General features: G+C 55.3%; 1 protein-coding gene across 1 annotated transcript; it reads left to right on the forward strand.

The window, feature by feature from the left end:
- The first annotated feature begins 5,119 nt into the window (after positions 1-5,119).
- On the forward strand, positions 5,120-20,200 carry LOC126232395 (translation initiation factor IF-2-like). Its single transcript, XM_049942661.1, has 5 exons — positions 5,120-5,716; positions 6,365-6,605; positions 19,158-19,404; positions 19,557-19,711; positions 19,848-20,200. The coding sequence occupies exons 1-5, from the start codon at positions 5,120-5,122 to the stop codon at positions 20,198-20,200; spliced, it is 1,593 nt and encodes a 530-aa protein (XP_049798618.1).
- The last annotated feature ends 1,502 nt before the right edge of the window (positions 20,201-21,702 follow it).

Below are 21,702 nucleotides of genomic sequence, written 5' to 3' on the forward strand. Positions count from 1 at the left end.
AGGGTGGGAGAATATTGGGGCGGGCGGGCGGGCGGGCGGGCGGGCCGTTGTTGGTGGTTCCTCCTGTGGTTGTTTGTGCAGCTTTGATGGCAACGTGGAAGGACGCCGGTTTCGTGCCTTGCGTGTGGTTGTCGACGGTGACTGGTTGGGGTGTGCGCCGATGCACGTGCCATGTCGTTAGTATGTTTGGGTCGTGAGTGTTGTTTTTGGCTGTGTTGTTGTGTACGGGAAGGGGGGGGGGGGGGGAGAGGAGGAGGCGGGTGGATAGTGCGTGCAGTAGTGTCGTTGCGACGGGCGCGTCGGGTGGAGCTGTGCGTAGTGGCGGAAAGGTGTAGGTTGCGGGAAGGGAGCCCGTCGTGTGTCGTGTCGGTGTCGTTGACGGGGTCGCGTGCGTGCGTTGTGAAATCGAGTGTGGCGGGAAAGGAGCAGTGTGCCGCTGGCGTCGTGGCCGTTAGCAGAGGCTGTGCTTGTCCGTTTGTTACCTGTTGGACGCTTGGTGCGAGTTGTTTGCTGCTGTTGTTGTTGTTATCGTTGTCGTTTGTCGCCCCCGTCTCGCGGGTTGTTTTTGTTTTGTCGGCTGTGCTGTGTCGGCGAGCTGTTTTGCGGTGCGTGAATGTGTTGGTGCAAAAGTGGCGGCGTTATGGCTGCGCCCGCGACGAGCCGCGGGCGCGCCATTGATGATGTTCAAACACAGAGCGGCTGTGTGCAATGGGAGGCCTGCGTACGGGTAGCGGTGTTGTCGTACGTGCATCCGGCCCGGTGCGGAAAGCGCCGTTGCCGTTTGCCCCTTAGTTGCCAGCCATGTCGCGTGAGCGGCGGGTTGCCTCTGGTCGACGTGGTGCTCGGGTTTGTGGTTTTTGGTGCCCTTTGGCCGGTGGGTGGTGTTTAAATTTTGTTTTTGTGTGTGTGTGTGTGTGTGTGTGTGTGTGTGTGTGTGTGTGTGTTTTATATCTGCCTCCTGCTCGGTCTTGCGGCGGTTTGGTCGACGTCGTCTGTAGTTTTTGCGGCTTGCCGACGACCGACCGACACACCTTTGAAACCTACGTGTGGCGCCCGAAGGTGAACGTAACCTGACCGCGGACCTCTCGGCGCCTTAACCTAACCTAACCTCTAACCTAAGATGTCCGGCCGTAAAGGTAGGTGCGGCCACCTGACGCCTCACGTCCGAACGCTTAACCTAACTTTGACGCTTAACCTAACTGTAACCCTTAACCTAACCCACGTCCACCTAACCTAACCTCACCTTAGGGTGGTGTACACCGCGAATGCCTTAGGGCATGTTATGTTATATAGTCTTAGGTGGAGTCCACTATACGCAACAAGCGGCTACACGGGTAGCAGGGGTTGTGTGGCGTGGGCTGGGCGGTTCTGTTTAGGTTGGATGGCCCTTGGGCAAGTACGGAAAGGGCAACGGGCGCGGGGCAAGGTCAGGACATGCGGGGACCAAGCGGCAATCGGTATTGTAATTGTCAACTGTCGAAGCTCTGCGTTGGTAAAGTACCGGAACGTCAAGCGCTGATAGAAAGCGCCGAAGCTGCAATCGTTATAGGTACAGACGGTGCTTTAGAAAGGATAGCGTGCATGCAACCGGTGGTGGAGTGGTTCGTCGCTGTTAGTAGTAGTTTATCCTGTGTAGTGAAGTAGAAGTGGTGGACGGTTCCTGTGAACTATTGTGGGTGGAGGGTACACTCAACAGCCGAGCTAGGTTGATAATTGGCTCCTTTTACCGACCTCGCGACTCAGCAGCATTAGTGGCCGAACAAGTGAGAGAAAATGTGGACATACATTTTCCTTTCCGCAGCGTGTTACAGTCTTAGGTGGAGATTTCAATGTGCCAGATGTTCAGGACGGGTGGTAGGGACAGAGCATCGAGTGACAGTATACTGAGTGCACCATCCGAACGAAAAATGCCGCGAGCAATTAAACAGAGAGAGAACCGACTCGTGGAGATAACATCGTGGACCTACCGATGACAAACAGACCCCGAACTTGTCGACTCTGTATGTGCAGAACAGGGACCCAGTGAACAAGAGGCCGTTGCAGCATCGCTGAATATGGACGTTAGTAGGAATATACAAACAAAAAAACAAAAAAAAAAACAAAAAAAAAAAAAAAAAGGGAGGAAGGTTTATCTGTTTAGCAAGAGTAATAGAAGGCAGATTTGAGACTACCAGGCAGATGCAAACGCAAATGTCTGCTCCGACACTGACAATGTTGAGTGTTTATGGAGAAAGTGCAAGGCAATCGTAAAATGCGTCTTAGACAGGTACGTGCCGAGTAAAACTGCGAGGGATGGGAAAAACCCACCGCGGTACAACAACCAAAGTTTAGGAAACTATAGCGAAAGCAAAGAGAGCTTCACTCAAAGTTGAAACGCAGCCAAAACCTCTCAGACAAACAGACGCTAAACGATGTCCAAAGTTAGCGTAAGGAGGGCTATGCGTGAAGCGTCCGGTGAATGCGAAAGTACAATTCCATGTACCGACGTGACAGGAAATCAAATCAAATCCTAGGACGTTGTGGTCGTACGTTGAATCAGTAGTAAGCGGCTCGAAACAGAGGATGACACGCGTAAAGCTGTGAAATACTAAACACCTGTTTCCAAAAGCTGTGTCACGGAGGACGACCGCACTGCAGTTCCTTCTCGCACAAACGAAAAAATGGCTGACATCGAAATAAGTGTCCAAGGAGGAATAGAAAAGCAACTGGAATCACTCAACAGAGGAACGTCCACTGGACCCGACGGGATACCAATTCGATTCTACACAGAGTACGCGACAGAACCTCCTAACAGCCGTGTACCGCAAGTCTCTAGAGGAACGGAGGGTTCCAAATGATTGGAAAAGAGCACAGGTAGTCCCGGGCTTGAAGAAGGGTCGTCGAGCAGATGCGCAAAACTATAGGCCCTATATCTGTGACGTCGATCGGTTGTAGAATTTGAGAACATGTTTTATGCTCGAGTAGTAGCATGTCGTTTTTTGGAAACCCAGTGTCTACTATGTAGGAATCAACATGGATTCCGGAAACAGCGATCGTGTGAGACCCAACGCGCTTTATTTGTTCATGGGACCCAGAAAATATTAGATACAGGCTCCCAGGTAGATGCCATTTTGGTTGACATCCGGAAGGAGGGCGTTCGATACAGTTCCGCACTGTCGCCTGATAAACAAAGTAAGTGTCTGCAGAATGTCGGACCAAGTGTGTGGCTGGACTGAAGAGATTGTAGCAAACAGAACACAGCATGTTGTGTTATCAATGGAGAGACGTCTACAGACGTTAAAGTAACCTCTGGCGTGCCACAGGGGAGTGTTATGGGACCCATTGCTCTTCACACACAATGTATATAAATGACCTAGTAGATAGTGTCGGACGTTGCATGCGTCTTTTCGCGGATGATGCTGTAGTATACAGAGAAGTTGCAGCGAAAAATGCAGGACGATCTGCAGCGGATAGGCACGTGGTGCAGGGAGTGGCAACTGTCCCTTAACATGTATTGCGAATAATATAGAAAGAAGGACCCTTTATTGTATGATTGAGTATATGATAGCGGGACAAACACTGGTAGCAGTTACGTCTGTAAAATATCTGGGAGTATGCGTGCGGAGTGATTGGGAGTGGGATGATCATCATATTAAAAAAAAAAAACAAAAAAAAAAAACAAACAAAAGTAATTGTTGGTAAGGCGGGTACCAGGTTGCGATTTATTGGGAGAATGCGTAGCAAATGTCGTCCATCAACAAAGGAGGAGGTGGCTTACAAAACACCCGTTCGTTCGACCTATACGTGCGTGTTGCCCATCAGTGTGGGATCCGTACCAGGTCGCGTTGACGGAGGCGACGGAGACGATCCAACGTTTCGTCGCAGGGTCATTTGGTAACCGTGATAGCGTTACGGAGATGTTTAACAAACCCACGCGGCAGACTCTGCAATAGAGGCGCTCTGCATCGCGGTGTAGCTTGCTCGCCAGGTTTCGAGATATTGCGTTTCTGGATGGGGTATCGAATATATTGCGTATACCTCCCGAGGAGATCACGAATGGATGTGGTTAGAGAGATTCGAGCGCGCACGGAGGCGTTTTTTTTTTTTTTTTGCAGACTGTCGGTTCGTCCCGCGAACCATACGCGACTGGAACAGCAAAGGGAGGTAAATGACATTGGCACGTGAAGTGCCCTCCGCCACACACCGTTGGGTGGCTTGCGGAGTCTAAATGTTAGAGGTCGGCTGTCGGTGTGTGCTTTTGATGAAGGCAGATTCGGTGCGTCTGTAGTTGCGGATGGCGGTTAGCCACCCTCGCTGAAAGCGGCGAGGGGCGGCGGCGCCTCGGTTGGCCGGTGCCCATGTTGCGCAGGCGGCGCTCGTTTTTGTTTTGCGGCGGGCAATGTTGTGAGAAACGGGCGCGAATGTTGGCGGGCGAGGTGGCCCGACGGCCGCGGGCCGATCGGGAAACGGTGGGAGGGCGATGGGGCGGCGGAGGTGCGTTTGCACGGCCGTCATCGCCGCACGCCTCCGCTTGTGTGGCTGTGGCGGCGGCCGCGCTGGCCGGGCAGGCGCGGCGACGGTGCGCCAGTTTTGCCGAAGGTTTGGCCATTGTGGCGGGTCGTCGGCTGGGGCTGTGGGGGCGGCATTTGGGCGGGGGCGGCGATTCTCGGCGGGCCGAGCCAGGCTGTGGCGCGCGGTAGCTGCAGTTTGGCCGTGGTTTGCGGCGCTGCCGTGGCGACTGGTTGGCGACTGTGGTGTGGCCGTGTGTAGCCCCATCCTCGGTGGTTTGAATGGCGCGGGTGGTTGCGGCGCAGGTTTGGGGCTGGTCCGCACAGGCTGTCGGACGTTGGGCGGTAGCAAGCGCGGGAGGCGCGGCGCGGCGGCGCGCAGAGTGGCGGCCGCTCTCTCGGCCGTCCGCGCCCGCCCGCGACACTGGCTGGGCCTGGCGGCGCGGCGGCAAGGAAGGGTTGGAGTCCCTTAGCGATCGTAGTGTGTGGAAGCCTTGTGCGACTCGCCGCTATCGAGAGCTACCAAAACTCTGCGATTCACTTGCTTGTTAGCGAGTACCAAGCAATTTTGTCGTGTTCTAGGACCGACATAGAGAGCAGGCAAGATAGTGCGGACTAGCCGCACTTGTAGGATGGACAGAGTAGGGGACGACGAGGAGCCAGGGCCCCACCCGCGGGTGGCAAGCCCGCGTTCCTCTAGGCCAGAACAGACACACAGGGCTGAGGCAGAACTCGCGAGCAGGACCACTCAGGGCGCTCGTCCGCGACACCCCGCCCCACCGGCCCCCACGCCCGAAGACTTATGCAGTGCGATGATACAAGAGAAACTCGACCAACTCCGCCGCGACCGCGACGCACGAGCAATGGAACTCGCAAGACGGCGGGATCAAGATGGCGCCACCACCAGTAACAACGCATCTTCCGACGACAGCAGAACGTCGAGTCGACCTCCGACGGAACAACACCATGCCATGGACTATCAGGACGACTCCAGCGACTCAGACGCACCATTCCAGGAAGTCCGACGCCGCCGGACAGGCAAGAAGCGCAAGAAAGCCGAAGAACACACCCCCATGCAGATGAAATCACGAGCTGTACCCACCACAAACTACTATGCACCACTACAGCAACAGGACGCAGCTACGGAAGACCAACACCAGCCTCAACCTAACGCCTCAACCACTCAGGACACCGCAGCTCCACCACCGCCGAAACCGAGAATACCGCCGGTCACCATCAACTACACAGGCAAATACCTGGAACTAAACGCTCAACTAAAACAGAAGATCAGCGGACCACTCAAGGCGATCTACAAAAACAACCAGATCAAATATCACTTTGAAACGCTGGCAGACCAACGAGCAGCACTGGACTACCTCCATTCCATCAACATGCCCTATTTCACCCACCAAGCGGCAGAAGACAGGGCACTGCAAGTGGTCCTCAAGAATATCCCAGAGGAAATTACCGAAGACGAACTCGCCGCCGAACTACGACACATGCAGTTCACGGTTACGAACGTACACCAGTTCAAAAAACGAGACCTGACCTCCAAGAAACTGATTCCACAGTCGGCCTACTGCGTATCTCTGCCGCATGGACAAAAAAGCCGCACCATCTACGACATTCAATATCTGTTCCATACCAGAGTCAAGGTAGAAGACTACAAGCCACTCGACGGGCCGGCCCAGTGTAAGAAATGCCTCAAATTCAACCACACCGGCCGGTACTGCCAGATGCCGGTCAGATGTGTTCGCTGTGGCGGCCACCATCACGCAAAGGATTGTACCAAACCACGGACTGAGCCACCCATCTGCGCCAACTGTCGCCAAGAAGGCCACCCAGCGACTTGGCGAGGTTGCCCTGAATTCCAAAAGGCAATCCACGCCTACCAACTGCGACCTCAACCTTCCAGGGAGCCACAACAACCACCACAGCCGTCGTTTGCGGCAACACCGAAGGACTTCCCATCTCTCCGAACACCCTGGTCGGCCGCATCGTCCTTATTTCAAACACCGTCTCAGCAACAACCACCTAGCCAGAAAAACACGGCGCGTCAACGAATGCAAGACCTCCGCCAGCAACAACAGCAGCAACGATCCACGGACAACGCCCTCGGTCTGTCCGACATTATCGCCGCGCTATCTAACATGGGCTCAATCATCAACTTACTAAAAACGAAAAATGTCTTTGCCATCATAGCGGATACTGCTCGTAAATTCAATGACGCACCAGACTTGCTATCCAAACTACTCACTCTACTGGAAGGAATCATGGCCTTTTTCACTGACTAATATGGATCAAGAGCGGCATCAACGTAGAAACCTTACATTCTGCTTCTTTAACGCCAATGGAGTCGCTCCCAAGAAAGTGGAACTCACGGACTTCATAGAACGACATAAAATCGACGTGCTCCTATTATCAGAAACGCATCTGCGACCCACCCAAACCTTCAACATTCGCAACATGGTGGGATACCGCACTGACCGCCACAATCGGCGAGGTGGAGGCACCGCAATCTACCTGCGATCTTCCCTCACTCACTCCCTCGAAACCTTGCCTGACATGACGAGTCTAGAAGCCACCGCAGTCACGATCACCACAACACATGGGAAGCTCACGTTTGTTGCAGCCTACTTGAGCCCTGGCGCGGCCTTCACAGACGAAGATTTCATCTCCATCTTTGATCGATATGACAGAGTCCTCCTTTGTGGGGATCTCAACGCGAAACACGTCGCCTGGAACTCGCGGCAGACGAACGCCAAAGGCACCCGCCTCTACGACCTCGAACTTCGGCTCCAAGCATTCACCCAAGGACCGGAGGACCCGACTTACCTGCCAACCGTTCGACGTCATCAACCAGATGTCCTCGATGTGGCCATGGTAAAGAACGTGAATCCCGACCTCTCACTTCACACGATCAACGACTTGACATCCGATCACCAGCCTGTTCTCGGAACCCTGTCTGGAGCTCTTCAATCACTGCCACCGAAAACAAAAGTCTCCACTGATTGGATATCCTTCGCCAGGTGGCTGAACAACAATGTGCGCCCCACCGAGCCATTAGCCACCGCAGAGCAACTCGATGACGCCATCACTCGTCTCACTTCGAAAATCAAGAAAGCCGCCCACCAGGCCTCCACAAAGTTACTCTTCTCGACACCATATCGTGAACCACTGCCGCCAGCACTGCAAGACCTGAAATACTTAAAGAATCGAGCTCGTAAAAAATGGCAACAAACCCGCCACCCAGCGTATAAACGTGAAATGCACCGGCTCTCCAGGGAACTCACGTGGCGTTGCCAGGAATGGCGCGCTGAATTATGGGAGGACCGGATGGCGCAAATTCAACACCTATCGCGTGATGAATGGGCTTTCATACGTAACATCAAGCAACCCAGACCACCGAAAACGGCGCTCACGGATGGAACCGACCTCATCTTTGACAACCTCCGAAAGGCCGAACTTTTTGCGGAAACTTACGAAACGCAGTCACGCCTGAATTTTGCAGAATTTCACAATGACGAAGAAGAGGACGCGCGCACTCGGGCAGAGGCAAACCACATAAGACAACACCCCAGCGGAGACCGGCCGGAACTGACGTCGCCAAGGGAAATTCGTAGCCTTCTCAGGAAGTTACACTCCACATCTGCTCCAGGACCAGATGGAATCTCGAACGATCATCTAAAACACCTCCCCCGAAAACCGCTAGTTCTACTAACAAGAATATTCAACACATGCCTGTTGAAGGAACATTTTCCCCCTCAATGGAAACTGGCCAAGATCATACCCATCCCGAAACCGGGCAAAGACCTCCTCCAGCCTGAGCACCACAGACCAATCAGTCTCCTTTCCACGATGGGCAAAACGTTTGAACGTGTCATCCTGGCCCGCATCAAGCCGCCTCTCTTGGAAAATGACGTCATTCGACCCGACCAATTTGCCTTTCAGCCGAAACTTTCAGCCGAAATCCAACTGCTCCGGATCTCGGAACATCTTACCAACCAAATAAACCTAAACCACTACACAGCAGCCATTTTTCTGGATGTCCAACAAGCATTTGACAAGGTGTGGCGAGAGAAGCTCCTAAGCAAACTACGGAATACCACCGACATCCCCAACTGTTATATCAAGATCATCGACAGCTTCCTGACCAACCGCCGTTTTTATGTCCAACAGGCCGATCAACACTCCGACACCAAACCTCTCTCAGACGGCATACCGCAAGGATCCGTACTCTCACCCATCCTATTCACCATCTACGTGAATGACATGCCGAAATTACCGAACATTATGCTCGCACAATTCGCCGATGATACGGCTCTTCTAACCAGTAGCCGCTCACTAGATACAGCCATCACCCGTTTACAGCACCAGATCGATATCCTTCTCCTGTGGGCAACGGACAACAAAATCAAAATCAACGCACTCAAGACGAAAGCCATACTCTTCACTCGCCGGAGACCGATTCTTCACCGCCGCCTCCAAATCAATGACCACGCCATCGATTGGTCCACCACAACAAAATACTTGGGGGTCACACTGGACCATAAACTCACATTTTCAGCCCACGTAAACGACAAAAGCCTCAAAATCATCCGCGCCATCCATGGACTTTACCCCTTCTTAGCAAGCACTGAACTGAATGTCGCGACGAAACTCCGCATCTACCGAGCGACAATACTCCCGATGATGCTATATGGCTGCGCAACGTGGGGAATCACATCTCCCACCAACATACGCAAACTACAACGCTTGCAAAACCGGTGTCTAAGAATCATCCTCAAAGCGCCCAGGTGGTCCCGGATTAATTCCTTACACGATGAACTACAGATTTCACCTATCGATCAAGTAATCCAATTACACGTCCAGCGTCTCATCACCAAAATCGACGACTTAAGAATGTCGACAAGGCAACTCGAAGGAGTCGCGACCATCCAACCCGAACCCTGGCATAAAGTCAAGGTTCCTAGGGCCCTCACAACTCAATAAAAAGCGAAGCAAAGGTATGTAGGGCACAAAGGACCCCAGTGAGCCCAAAGTCCTACAAACGATTACAATAAAGATATACAAACCCTACCTTTCAACCTTGGAAGTCCAGCCGCCAAAGGCGGTAGCACTTCGGCGACAACACCACACACAGGAATAAAAAAAAAAAAAAAAAAAAAAAAAAAAAAAAAAAAAAAAAAAAAAAAAAAACGGCGCGGCGGCTATTCTCTGCCGTGCTCGCCGCTCTCTCGCTGTTCTGTTGTTGTGTGTACGCGCGTCGTCCGTCGAAATAATGGCAGATCAGGCGGCTACGAACGAGACTGCTGCGGCACCCGCCGCCACCGGCACGACGAAGAAGGCCAAGTCTGCGGCGTCTGCGAAGAAGCCGCGCGCCAAGCCTGCGCACCCGCGCACCTCTGAGATGGTGACGGCCGCCATCAAGAGTCTGAAGGAGCGCGGCGGCTCGTCGCTGCAGGCGATCAAGAAGTACATTGCCGCGCACTACAAGCTGGACGCGGAGAAGCTGGCGCCCTTTATCAAGAAGTACCTCAAGTCGGCCGTCGTGGCTGGCGAGCTGGTGCAGACGAAGGGGAAGGGCGCGTCCGGCTCTTTCAAGCTTGCCGGCGCCGGCGGCGGGGCGGCCGAGGGCGGCAAGGCCCGTGCCGGCGGTGCGAAGAAGAAGCGCGCCGCTCCGGCCAGCAAGGAGAAGAAGGGCGGCCGCGCGGCCGGCGCAAAGAAGGCTGGTGGCGTGAAGGCGGCGACCGGTCGGAAGGCGGGCGCCGCCAAGAAGGCGTCTGCGGCGTCGGCGGCTCCCGCGGGTGCGAAGAAGGCGGCTGCGGCCAAGCCGGCCAAGGCCAAGTCGCCGTCGAAGGCGAAGAAGGCCGCCAAGGTTCCGACGAAGAAGCCGAAGGCGCCGCGCCCGAAGAAGGCGACGACGCCGTCTAAGGCGAAGGCGTCGCCCAAGAAGAAGAAGTAAAGTAGTAACGTTAAAGAAAGGCAAGGGAGAGGGGTTGGCGCTTGACGCCGTCGTCCCCCACCGCCCTCCCCCGCGTCGTCTTAGTGGCGCGCGATGGCACGGCTGCGGCTGTCGCGCGGCCCAAAACGGCCCTTCTCAGGGCCATCAAAGGACGTCGGGAAGGCGTTGATTGTCGTGCATGCGCCGGTGTGGTTGGTTGGTTGGTTGTGTGTGACCCTTGTGGGTACTGTTTGCGTGCCGTGGTGGTTGGATTGTGGTGCCGGTGGCGGTAGGCGGCGGCGCGCGGTAGCGGAGCGGTTGTGGCCGTTTGTTGGTCTTTTTATTTTATTTTATTTGTTTTTGTTGTTGTTGTAGTTGTTTTTTTTTTTTTTTTTGCGGCGGCCGACGTTTGGTTGCTCATGTATGTTTCTGGAGACTCTTGTTTGTTTGTGTGTTTGCTTGCTTTGCGGATGTCGTGTCTTTTGTGTGTGTGTTGTGTCTCTCTCTGTCTCAAAGCGGCGGGGGGACGTGAGACGTGGAAGTGGCCGGCGGGAATTGGGAAGGCGCGGTGGCGTTGACGTTGTAGTGTAGCGTAGCGTGCGCGCGCCTCGGAGACGGCGGCGGCCAGCCACCCGTGGTGTGTGGTGACGTCGTCCGGCTGTTGTGTGTGTGTGTGTGTGTGTGTGTGTGTGTGTGTGTATTGTGAGGGATGGGAGTGACGTCGATTGTTGGCGAGAGCGGCTGTGGACGGGAGGGGAATTGGTTGTTGTTGTTTTGCGGGGCGGCAAGACCGACAAAAGTTTTGCTCGCGACGGAGAGATGTTAGTGGCCCTGAAAAGGGCCGTTTTTGTTGGGCGGGCGCGCGTGCGCGTGCGCGGCGCGGTTTCTAGGCGCGCTCGCCGCGGATGCGGCGCGCGAGCTGGATGTCCTTGGGCATGATGGTGACGCGCTTGGCGTGGATTGCGCACAGGTTGGTGTCTTCGAAGAGGCCGACGAGGTAGGCCTCGCTGGCCTCCTGCAGGGCCATGACTGCGGAGCTCTGGAAGCGCAGGTCGGTCTTGAAGTCCTGGGCGATCTCGCGCACTAGGCGCTGGAACGGCAGCTTGCGGATGAGCAGCTCTGTGCTCTTCTGGTAGCGCCTGATTTCCCGCAGGGCGACGGTGCCCGGCCTGTAGCGGTGGGGCTTCTTGACGCCGCCGGTGGCGGGCGCGCTCTTCCTCGCCGCCTTGGTGGCGAGCTGTTTGCGCGGCGCCTTTCCGCCGGTGGACTTGCGGGCCGTTTGCTTTGTGCGGGCCATAGCGGTTAGCGGCGTGGAGGTGCGTGCGGTACACGAAGCGTCCGGTGCTGCCTTGACAACGGGCCCGCGCGGTTTTTTTTTTTTTTTTTTTTTTTTTTTTTTTTTTTTTTTTTTTTTTTGGCACATTTCATTCCCTCCCTGATGGAGAGGGCGGGCCTTTTTAGAGCTTGCTGGTTGCTCTTTTTCGGCCGATGGTGTTCAGTACATTTTTTGCTTTTTGGATGTCATTTGCTTGCAATTGTGCCAAGCTTTGTTATTCTGGTAATATGTAAAGTTAACATTGTCATTTTTGAACAGTATTGGGTTTAAATTATTTTGACATTCAAGAGACATTTATGTAGTTATCATGGAAGACATATAGTAAGAATTTAGTGATATAATTAGTACATAATGAGAACATATAATTTTAGGAAAGACATATAAATTTAAAAGGAAAGAAAAAACATTTAAATTTAAGAAGAACATATAATTTTAGGAGGACATATAAAAACATATAAATCTTAAATAAATAAATTTAGGTATACATATATTTAAGGTGGCGATATGTATTTAGGAGGGAAGTGTAACTACTCAGGTTTACGTGTTATTGCTTGTTATTGTTATTGTGTATGTGGCCGTTGCGTGCGTTGTGTGTGTGTGTGTGTGTGTAGGGTCGTTGCCTACATCCTGGCGTCGAGATGGGGGGGAGTGAGGGTGCCGCTTACGAGTGGGGTCATGGTGGGAGCAAGGTCGGGGAATTGGGAGGTCGTGTTTTGTGCCACTGTACGCGCTGGATGGATGTATTTGAATTTAGGGCGCCTCCTTTCCGGGATTTCAGAGGTCAATAAGTCTTCCATATCTGGTCGTTTCGTCAGTATGTGTCTGCCGTAGTTGGCGCGTAGTTTCGTTAGTCGAGTTTGTAGTGGTTCTATGTTGGTGATGTCATACACGTCGTTGCTCGGCGTCTGGGGGGGGAGTTTGGTGATGCTGCGAAGTAGTCTTCTTTCAGTTCTGTAGAGTCTGTCCGCCTGGCTCTTCGCCAGACCAGCCAGGGGTGCGGCTGCATACTCCATGACCGGCCTGACGAAGGTCTTGTATGTGTGCAGGGCCGTCTCCAGGCGGCAGCCATGGAGGCGACCCTGCACCTGTCGTATGAGTCCTTGTCTTTTTCTTGTTCTGTTGAGGAGGTAGTTGATGTGCGTCTGCCAGTTTAGATGCTTGTCTAGGAACACGCCTAAGTATTTTGCGGAGTTAGTAAGCGTCAGTGGCGTGTTCCATAGTGTTAGTTGCAAGTCGCCAGTGTTTTGGTTCCTGTTCTTGGTTCGGTGTCTGTGTTGGAAGAATATGGTCTGTGTTTTGGTCGGGTTGGGTCGGATTCGCCACTGCGTCATCCAGGTCTGAAGTTTTTGTAGGTAGTCCGTCGTTTTCCGTTGTATGGTCCTGGTGTTTGGGGCAGTGCACCAATATGCAGTGTCGTCTGCATATAGTGCGACTGTCTCGTCTGTTGTCGCTGTGGTGGGGATGTCTGCTGTGTACAGCGCGTACAGGGTCGGGGACAGGATGCCTCCTTGTGGGACACCTGCCTGTGGCGTGAACGGTTCGGAATGTTGGTCCCCTACATGGATCCTGCATACTCTGTTGCTAAGGTAGGCTTTTATGATTTTAATGAATTTAATGGGGAGTCCTAGTCGGCTTAGTTTGAGGAGGAGCCCTTGATGCCACAGCTTGTCGAATGCACGCTCGATGTCTAGGAATACCGCGAGCGTGCATCGTCCGTCGTTGAATCCCTTAGTAATGCTGTTAGTAAGTTTAAAGAGAGGGTCATTCGTCGAGTGGTTGGGTCTGAAGCCTGCCTGGATTGTCGGGGGTAGTCCTTTGTCTTCTGTGAATTTTCTAAGTCTGTTCGCTAATATGCGTTCGTATGTCTTCCCTATAACGTCCAGCAGAGAGATTGGTCTGTATGAGCGGGGGTCAGTCTTCGGTTTGTCAGGCTTGAGGATCATAATTGTTTTACTCGTCTTCCAGTTGGTCGGTAACGTTTCATAGGTGAGGCAATAATTGAAGATTATGGAGAGAATGGGGATGAGGATGTGGGGGGGGGCTTTCTGTAGGTGCAGTCGTCGGATTTCGTTTTGTCCAGGAGCGGAGTTACGTCCTGTGTGGATGGCTTCGGCTATTTCAGTGTTGGTTATTTCCTTGGTTAGGTTGTGTTCGTTCTCTGTGTCCACTGTTGCTGTGGTGAGTATTCGATTTAGTTGTAGTTCCACTGTACGTCTGTGTACTTCGTCAAAGAGATTGTCATTGGGGAAGGAGTATACCTCCTGCAGTACCTGTTTGAAGATGGTCGCCTGTTCACGTTTGTCTGTTGTCGGTTCGTTGTTTGTTATTAAGGTAAGTTCAGTAGTTCGTCGTTGTCCCGTTAGTGTCCTGAATTTTTTCCAGAATTTGCCTCCACTCCTGTAGTCTAGTTGTTTGCAGGTGTCGTCCCACTGTGTTTGTCTATGTGTGGATATTATGTTCCTGACTCTGTTGTTTAGTCTGTTCCAAAGTCGTCTTAGATCTGGGTTGTTCGTACGTCTAATCTCTCTGTGTAGTCGTTTCTTTTGTTGTATTAGCTGTAGGGCCTCACGGGGGATGGATGGTCTCCAGTTATTTATGATTTTCGTCGGTATTGCTTCGTCGGTGGCTTGTTTGATTGCGTCTTCAAGGCGTCTGGTCACTAATAGTAGGTCGTTTTCGTCAGTGATGCTCACTGGGAAGTTTAATTGGTCTGTGATCACTGGGAAGTTTAATTGGTCTGTGAGCCCGCGCGGCCCCGCGCCGCGCTTATATGCCCTCGGTGCGCGTGGTGGGGGGAGGGCGGGCCAGAGTCTATATAGGGGGGCGGCGGCAGAGAGCTCGCACCGTAGCCGACTCGCTAGCGCCGGGTGAGGAGCTGGCGCTTGTGTTTTTTCGCTTGCTTGCTTTGAGGAGGAGGAAGGAAGAAGAATGACAGGCCGCGGCAAGGGAGGAAAGGGGCTGGGCAAGGGTGGCGCCAAGCGGCACCGCAAGGTGTTGCGCGACAACATCCAGGGCATCACGAAGCCCGCCATCCGCCGCCTGGCTCGCAGGGGCGGCGTGAAGCGCATCTCTGGTCTGATCTACGAGGAGACCCGCGGAGTGCTGAAGGTGTTCCTGGAGAACGTGATCCGCGACGCGGTGACGTACACTGAGCACGCCAAGCGCAAGACTGTGACGGCCATGGACGTGGTGTACGCCCTGAAGAGGCAGGGGCGCACCCTGTACGGTTTCGGCGGTTAGGCAGGCAGGCAGCCAGCCAGCCGGTGTGCTGTGCTGCGTTGTGGCCTTCCCGCGGCCGTGCCGTGCCCGTGCTTGGTGGGAGAGACGAAAACGGCCCTTTTCAGGGCCACCACACTGTTCGGAGATTGAAAAGTGCGAAAGAGTCTGTGTTGCCTGTGCGTGTTGTTGTTGTTGTTGCTGCTGCGCGTGCGTTAGTTTTTGAGTTTGACGCGATGGGCGCGGCTGAGTCCAGTGTGTGCGTGGTTTGTTGTTTGTTTGTGGCGTGGGCATAGGCGGGCGGGCCGGATCGATCGATCGATCGATCGGATCAGCTGTTTGGTTTTTTTTGTCTGTGCCACGCGCGCCCCTTTAATTGAAACATTATAATGCTAACAATGATCATCACATTATCGGTGTATTGATGTCGTTGTCGTTTGGAACGCGACTCTGTGCGTGCGCGGAGGGGTGCAGAAACAAAAAAGACAAAAAGAGAGAAACGACAAAATGTGTGCGCGTTCGGCCACACGGGCTGTGGACAAGATGGCGGACGTGCGCCGGCGCTGGCTGTGCAATGTATGTATGTGGACGTGTTGTGTAAAGTGCGGCGAGCACGGACGACGGAAACTTTGCTTTGGACGTAGGTTTGTGTGGTGGCCCTGAAAAGGGCCGATTGTTGTGAGCCGAGCCGGCAAGGCAAAGGCAGGCGCGTTTGCGTGCAGGGAGCACGCAAGCGCAGCGCCGCGCTCTCTGTTTAGGCCTTCTTCTCGGTCTTCTTTGGCAGCAGGACGGCCTGGATGTTGGGCAGGACACCACCCTGTGCGATGGTGACGCCCGACAAGAGCTTGTTGAGCTCCTCGTCGTTGCGGATGGCGAGCTGCAGGTGGCGCGGGATGATGCGCGTCTTCTTGTTGTCGCGGGCCGCGTTTCCGGCCAGCTCGAGCACCTCAGCCGCGAGGTACTCCATGACGGCGGCGAGGTAGACGGGCGCCCCGGCGCCGACGCGCTCGGCGTAGTTTCCCTTGCGCAGGAGGCGGTGGATTCTGCCGACCGGGAACTGGAGCCCAGCCCTGCTTGAGCGGGACTTTGACTTGCCCTTGACTTTGCCTCCCTTTCCGCGTCCGGACATGGCGTTTGGCTAGTTGAAACACGTAACGTAACGGTGCGAGCCGCAGCGAGTCGAGCAGCGGAGTGCGTGGCGGCGGGACTAGGGTGGGGGTCCCTTTATGGGCTCGGGTGCGGCGGCCGGTTGCGCGCGCGCCCCATTGGTCGGCGGCCGCAACAGGGCGAGCTGGTAAAGGTGGGGTGTTGCGGTAGCGGCGGGTGCCACTGTGTGGGGAGACGCTGACTAGAGCGGAGCGCTTGCTGCTTGCTGTTGTACGTTCGAGATGCCGCCCAAGACTAGCGGGAAGGCCGCCAAGAAGGCTGGCAAGGCGCAGAAGAACATTTCGAAGGGCGACAAGAAGAAGAAGCGCAAGAGGAAGGAGAGCTATGCCATCTACATCTACAAGGTGCTGAAGCAGGTGCACCCCGACACGGGCATCTCGTCGAAGGCGATGAGCATCATGAACAGCTTCGTGAACGACATTTTCGAGCGCATTGCGGCCGAGGCGTCTCGCCTGGCGCACTACAACAAGCGCTCGACCATCACGTCCCGCGAGATCCAGACGGCTGTGCGGCTCTTGCTGCCTGGCGAGCTGGCCAAGCACGCCGTGAGCGAGGGCACGAAGGCGGTGACCAAGTACACGAGCTCCAAGTGAGGGGGTTAAGGCTCTAGGGAGCTCCCCTCCGTTGCGAGAGCGGCAAAACGGCCCTTTTCAGGGCCACCAAATTGCCTTTGCGGGAAGAGCGGAATTGTTGTTTGTGTGAGGCGGCGCATAGCTACCCGGTTTGGTTGGTTGCGAAGCAGCTGGTGGTGGTTATGCGTGCTCGCGAGTCGTGGCGTGGTTGGTTGGTTGGTTGGTTGTTTGTCGACACACAGACAGGAGGTGTTGTCTGTGTCGCTGATTCCTTTCCTTTCTTTGTCTCTGTCTGCCCGGTTAGTCACGTGACTGCAATTGAAACCCCTCGCGATTGTTGGATGTCACCGTTAGGGCCGTCTGCGGGTTTGTTTGTTGTCACATCATACATACATGATGGCGAGGGTGAAATGTTGTGTTGCCGTCTACTATTCCCTTTGCTGTACGGCGTGGAGGTGTGTTGGTGACGTTTTAAAAAAAAAAAAAAAAATGGACGTGTCTTTACTAGTCATTAAGAAGACGCAAGAATTGTACGGGCGGGTGGGGTAGGCGACACGCACGGTGGTGTACCCATTTATTTGGCCCTTGATTTTGATAGCCGTTTCTGCAGTTGATTTGAATGATTGATTGTTGTGCGCACGCACGCCGGTGTCGTCATTCAAGGTGCACGTGTGTTCGGTTCAGTGACGGTAGACGACGACGGCCGTTGTTTGTTGTTATGGGCGTACACGCGGTTGTCTGTGTCCCCCGGTGAAATGGCCGGTTTGTCGGTGATGTGATCCGATCCGGCGGCCCTGAGTAGCTGTCTATGGGCATCATGGCAACGTGTCGGTCTGAACACCCGTCTCACTGTGGCACCGTCGGCGCTGCGAACGGTGACGAAAGGCTGACTGTGATCGGTCGGATGTCATGTCTTGTCTGGGCAGAACGTGTGGAATGAGCAAAAAAAAAAAAAAAAACTGTGGGGACGGAAACAATGGTGGAGGAGGGGAACGAAAATAATAAAACGAAACGAAACGAAGAAAAAGAAGAAGGAGAAGCAATCACCGGAAAACGAGACAGGGGAAAAACGGAGAGGCGCTGTCTAGAGCAACGGAACGTTCCCGTGCATTGCAGCCGCACTGACATGCGTTTACGGCGCGGCTGCAAGTGTCGGCCGTGGTGACGGCTGAATTGCATTGCCTTCCCGGATGCAACGTTCGCCCGATATGGCTCGGAGGAAGAATCTATGAGAGAGTGCCTTGCCCTTGCCGTTTCGTGTGCGGTGTAGCGAATGATGTGTGTGTGTGTGTAGTGGGGAATGGATGGTCGATAGCTGCCGTCACGGTCGAGATAACGCAGTCAAAGGTGTCGCGAAAAAGTGTGTTAGCCGTGGTTGGTTTGTGTGTTTGTTTTGTTTTGAAAGAGAAGGGACGAGAGAAAGAAGGTAGGTGGAGAGTGCGTTGCGTGTTGCGAACTGCGTCCGTGAATACGGCAGTATTTGGTGGTGGGCGTGCCCTTGCAGGTGGCCCGGAAGGCGTGTTCGTTTCGCGGTAGTGTGGACGGGTGAGGGGCACGCGTAACGCTGCGCTGCTGGCATATTCGGGAGATGGGAGGGGGCGAAAGGAGAAAGGAGACGCGGAGGGCGCGTGTGGGTGGTTCGCGCTGCGCTCGGCGGTTGTGTTTGTTTGTGCAACAAATGTGTTGCCGGGAGGGGGACCGTTGTTGTGGTGGTTGCGGTTGTAGCCTCCGACGCGGCTGGCAGTGAACAACGTGAGACGACGGATGCGTGGCTGGGGCGGCGCATGTCGCCGGTGCCATGCCTTTAGAGCCGCGTGGTCGGGGTGTGCGCACCGCGTGTCGTGTTGCGAGACATCACATGTGCTGCTGCGCACCGGTGGCGTGGCGTGGCGTGGCGTGGGGGCGAGGAGAGCGAGCCGCGCCAGTACCGCGCGGTGTGCTTGTGCGCCGGAGAATGGCACACTGCGCCTGCCCGTTGAGGAGGCTGATGGCCGTGGTGTGGTGGAAATGGAGCGCGTCGGACGTGTACCAATGAGAAAGAGAAACAAAGCAAGCAAGCAAGCAACCACGAACGAAAGGTGGAGGGCGGCATTGTGTCACATGTGGCGGTGGGGAAAAACGAAAAAAAAAAACAAAAAACAAAAAACAAAACAAACAACAAACAACAAACAAAGACGTTAAGAAAGAGGAGAAACAACAAAGACAATGAGTCGTGCGTTCGCGAGGGGGGTGGGTGTGCGTGCGTAACGCCGGTACGCGCAGTGCGGAGCCCAACGGCTGTGTCGTCGGCCGAATGGGTGCGGGAATAGAGGCCGCGTCGGCACGGAGAAGGAAGGACGCACGCGCGCTGCGGCGTTGGCGCGGTTTGCGGCTGGCGCCTTTGGTGGCAACGGCCAGGACAAGCAGCGGTGTATGGTGTTGTGCGGGGCGGACAGGGGCGGCGGTGGTGGACGGGGAGGAGGCGGTGGCGTGTGTGGTACGGCGAAAACGGGACGGACGGCCGGCGGATGTTGAGAGGCGCCGCCCGCGCACGCACGCAGACACACAGAAGGGAAGAGCGAGAAAGGAACAAATGGAGGGGGCGAATGTGGAGGTGCGGGGAGGGGGAGGCGGTGGTGTTTGTGGGCATGTGGTGGGAGAGAAGGGCGGGGGCGGAAGGACAGAGGCGCGAGGCGACAGCCTGTGCTTGTTGCTTGCTTTGCGTCTTTTTGTTTTTGTTTTTTTATTTTGTTTTTATCCTTTGGTCGCCTTGGAGCCTGTCGGTCCCGTCCGTGTGTGGCCACGCTGTGGGTGCGTGTATGTTTGTACGTTTCGTTTTTTGTCTTCTTCTGCAGCAGAGGCGGCCAGCAAATGCGTGCGGTTGGATGGATGGGCGGCCACGGCACGGCACGGCACGGCACCGCACCTGTGCCCAAGGAGGAGACGCTGGCGGCGGGCCACCCTCGGATGCGGCCGGCCGGGGCTGTGTGCGCCGCTGCAACAACAACGAGTAAACAAGACGAAGACGAAGCGGATGGCTGGTGAGTGCATTTCGGCGGTAGACAAGGCAGTGTGTGATGTGGCGTTGTGACGGGGGGGGGGGGGGGGGTGGTTTGCTCACGCGGCCTCGTTGTGTTGATGCGCAGGAAGACGAGATGCGGGCAGACGCGTACAGAGAGACGAGCCCGGTCTGCAGCAGGATGTGTGGCGCGCCGAGTGCAGAGCAGCGCGCGCCGGCTGGGCTGGGTTCGGCTGGGCCCGCCCGGCGGCGGGCCGCGCTGTTGTCGCGGACGTGAGCGCCCCCTGGCGGGTGGTCGGAGGCGGCGCGGTGGACGTGTGGCTGGTTGGCAGTGCACATTGCGAGTGGCTGGCTGGCTGGCTGGCTGGCTGGCGGGCGGTCGGCGGCGGCGGCGAGAAGAGAGAGGAGGTATGTGTTGCGGGCGCCTTTGCTGCGCTGCGTCGTTGCGTGCCTGGGCGTGCGCCTGTCGACTGTGTGTGACTGTGTTGGGCGTTGTGCCACGTACGTGTGCTCGGCCGAAGGCAGGCGTCGGAAAGAAGAGGGCGAAGGGCAGGAAAGTGGGTCGGTGTGCGTGCGTAGCCCGTGATGTGATGATGTCACGTCACGTCATGTGTTTGCGAAGCGGCTGCCGAGAGGTGTGTGGTAGCGAGCGGGAATGTGCGTTTGGTGGTTGCGGCGTGAGGTGAGGGTGGGAGAATATTGGGGCGGGCGGGCGGGCGGGCGGGCGGGCCGTTGTTGGTGGTTCCTCCTGTGGTTGTTTGTGCAGCTTTGATGGCAACGTGGAAGGACGCCGGTTTCGTGCCTTGCGTGTGGTTGTCGACGGTGACTGGTTGGGGTGTGCGCCGATGCACGTGCCATGTCGTTAGTATGTTTGGGTCGTGAGTGTTGTTTTTGGCTGTGTTGTTGTGTACGGGAAGGGGGGGGGGGGGGGAGAGGAGGAGGCGGGTGGATAGTGCGTGCAGTAGTGTCGTTGCGACGGGCGCGTCGGGTGGAGCTGTGCGTAGTGGCGGAAAGGTGTAGGTTGCGGGAAGGGAGCCCGTCGTGTGTCGTGTCGGTGTCGTTGACGGGGTCGCGTGCGTGCGTTGTGAAATCGAGTGTGGCGGGAAAGGAGCAGTGTGCCGCTGGCGTCGTGGCCGTTAGCAGAGGCTGTGCTTGTCCGTTTGTTACCTGTTGGACGCTTGGTGCGAGTTGTTTGCTGCTGTTGTTGTTGTTATCGTTGTCGTTTGTCGCCCCCGTCTCGCGGGTTGTTTTTGTTTTGTCGGCTGTGCTGTGTCGGCGAGCTGTTTTGCGGTGCGTGAATGTGTTGGTGCAAAAGTGGCGGCGTTATGGCTGCGCCCGCGACGAGCCGCGGGCGCGCCATTGATGATGTTCAAACACAGAGCGGCTGTGTGCAATGGGAGGCCTGCGTACGGGTAGCGGTGTTGTCGTACGTGCATCCGGCCCGGTGCGGAAAGCGCCGTTGCCGTTTGCCCCTTAGTTGCCAGCCATGTCGCGTGAGCGGCGGGTTGCCTCTGGTCGACGTGGTGCTCGGGTTTGTGGTTTTTGGTGCCCTTTGGCCGGTGGGTGGTGTTTAAATTTTGTTTTTGTGTGTGTGTGTGTGTGTGTGTGTGTGTGTGTGTGTGTGTGTGTTTTATATCTGCCTCCTGCTCGGTCTTGCGGCGGTTTGGTCGACGTCGTCTGTAGTTTTTGCGGCTTGCCGACGACCGACCGACACACCTTTGAAACCTACGTGTGGCGCCCGAAGGTGAACGTAACCTGACCGCGGACCTCTCGGCGCCTTAACCTAACCTAACCTCTAACCTAAGATGTCCGGCCGTAAAGGTAGGTGCGGCCACCTGACGCCTCACGTCCGAACGCTTAACCTAACTTTGACGCTTAACCTAACTGTAACCCTTAACCTAACCCACGTCCACCTAACCTAACCTCACCTTAGGGTGGTGTACACCGCGAATGCCTTAGGGCATGTTATGTTATATAGTCTT

This window comes from Schistocerca nitens, unplaced genomic scaffold, assembly GCF_023898315.1.
Source record: "Schistocerca nitens isolate TAMUIC-IGC-003100 unplaced genomic scaffold, iqSchNite1.1 HiC_scaffold_473, whole genome shotgun sequence".
Taxonomy (NCBI): domain Eukaryota; kingdom Metazoa; phylum Arthropoda; class Insecta; order Orthoptera; family Acrididae; genus Schistocerca; species Schistocerca nitens.

Bases quoted from the DNA above. Each gene is read 5' to 3' on its own strand.
- LOC126232395 (XM_049942661.1), top strand. From the start codon at position 5,120: ATGGACAGAGTAGGGGACGACGAGGAGCCAGGGCCCCACCCGCGGGTG. The intron at 19,405-19,556 runs GTGCTTGTTGCT...CTTCTTCTGCAG, and splicing joins GAGGCGCGAGGCGACAGCCT to CAGAGGCGGCCAGCAAATGC. The intron at 19,712-19,847 runs GTAAACAAGACG...GTTGATGCGCAG, and splicing joins CGCCGCTGCAACAACAACGA to GAAGACGAGATGCGGGCAGA.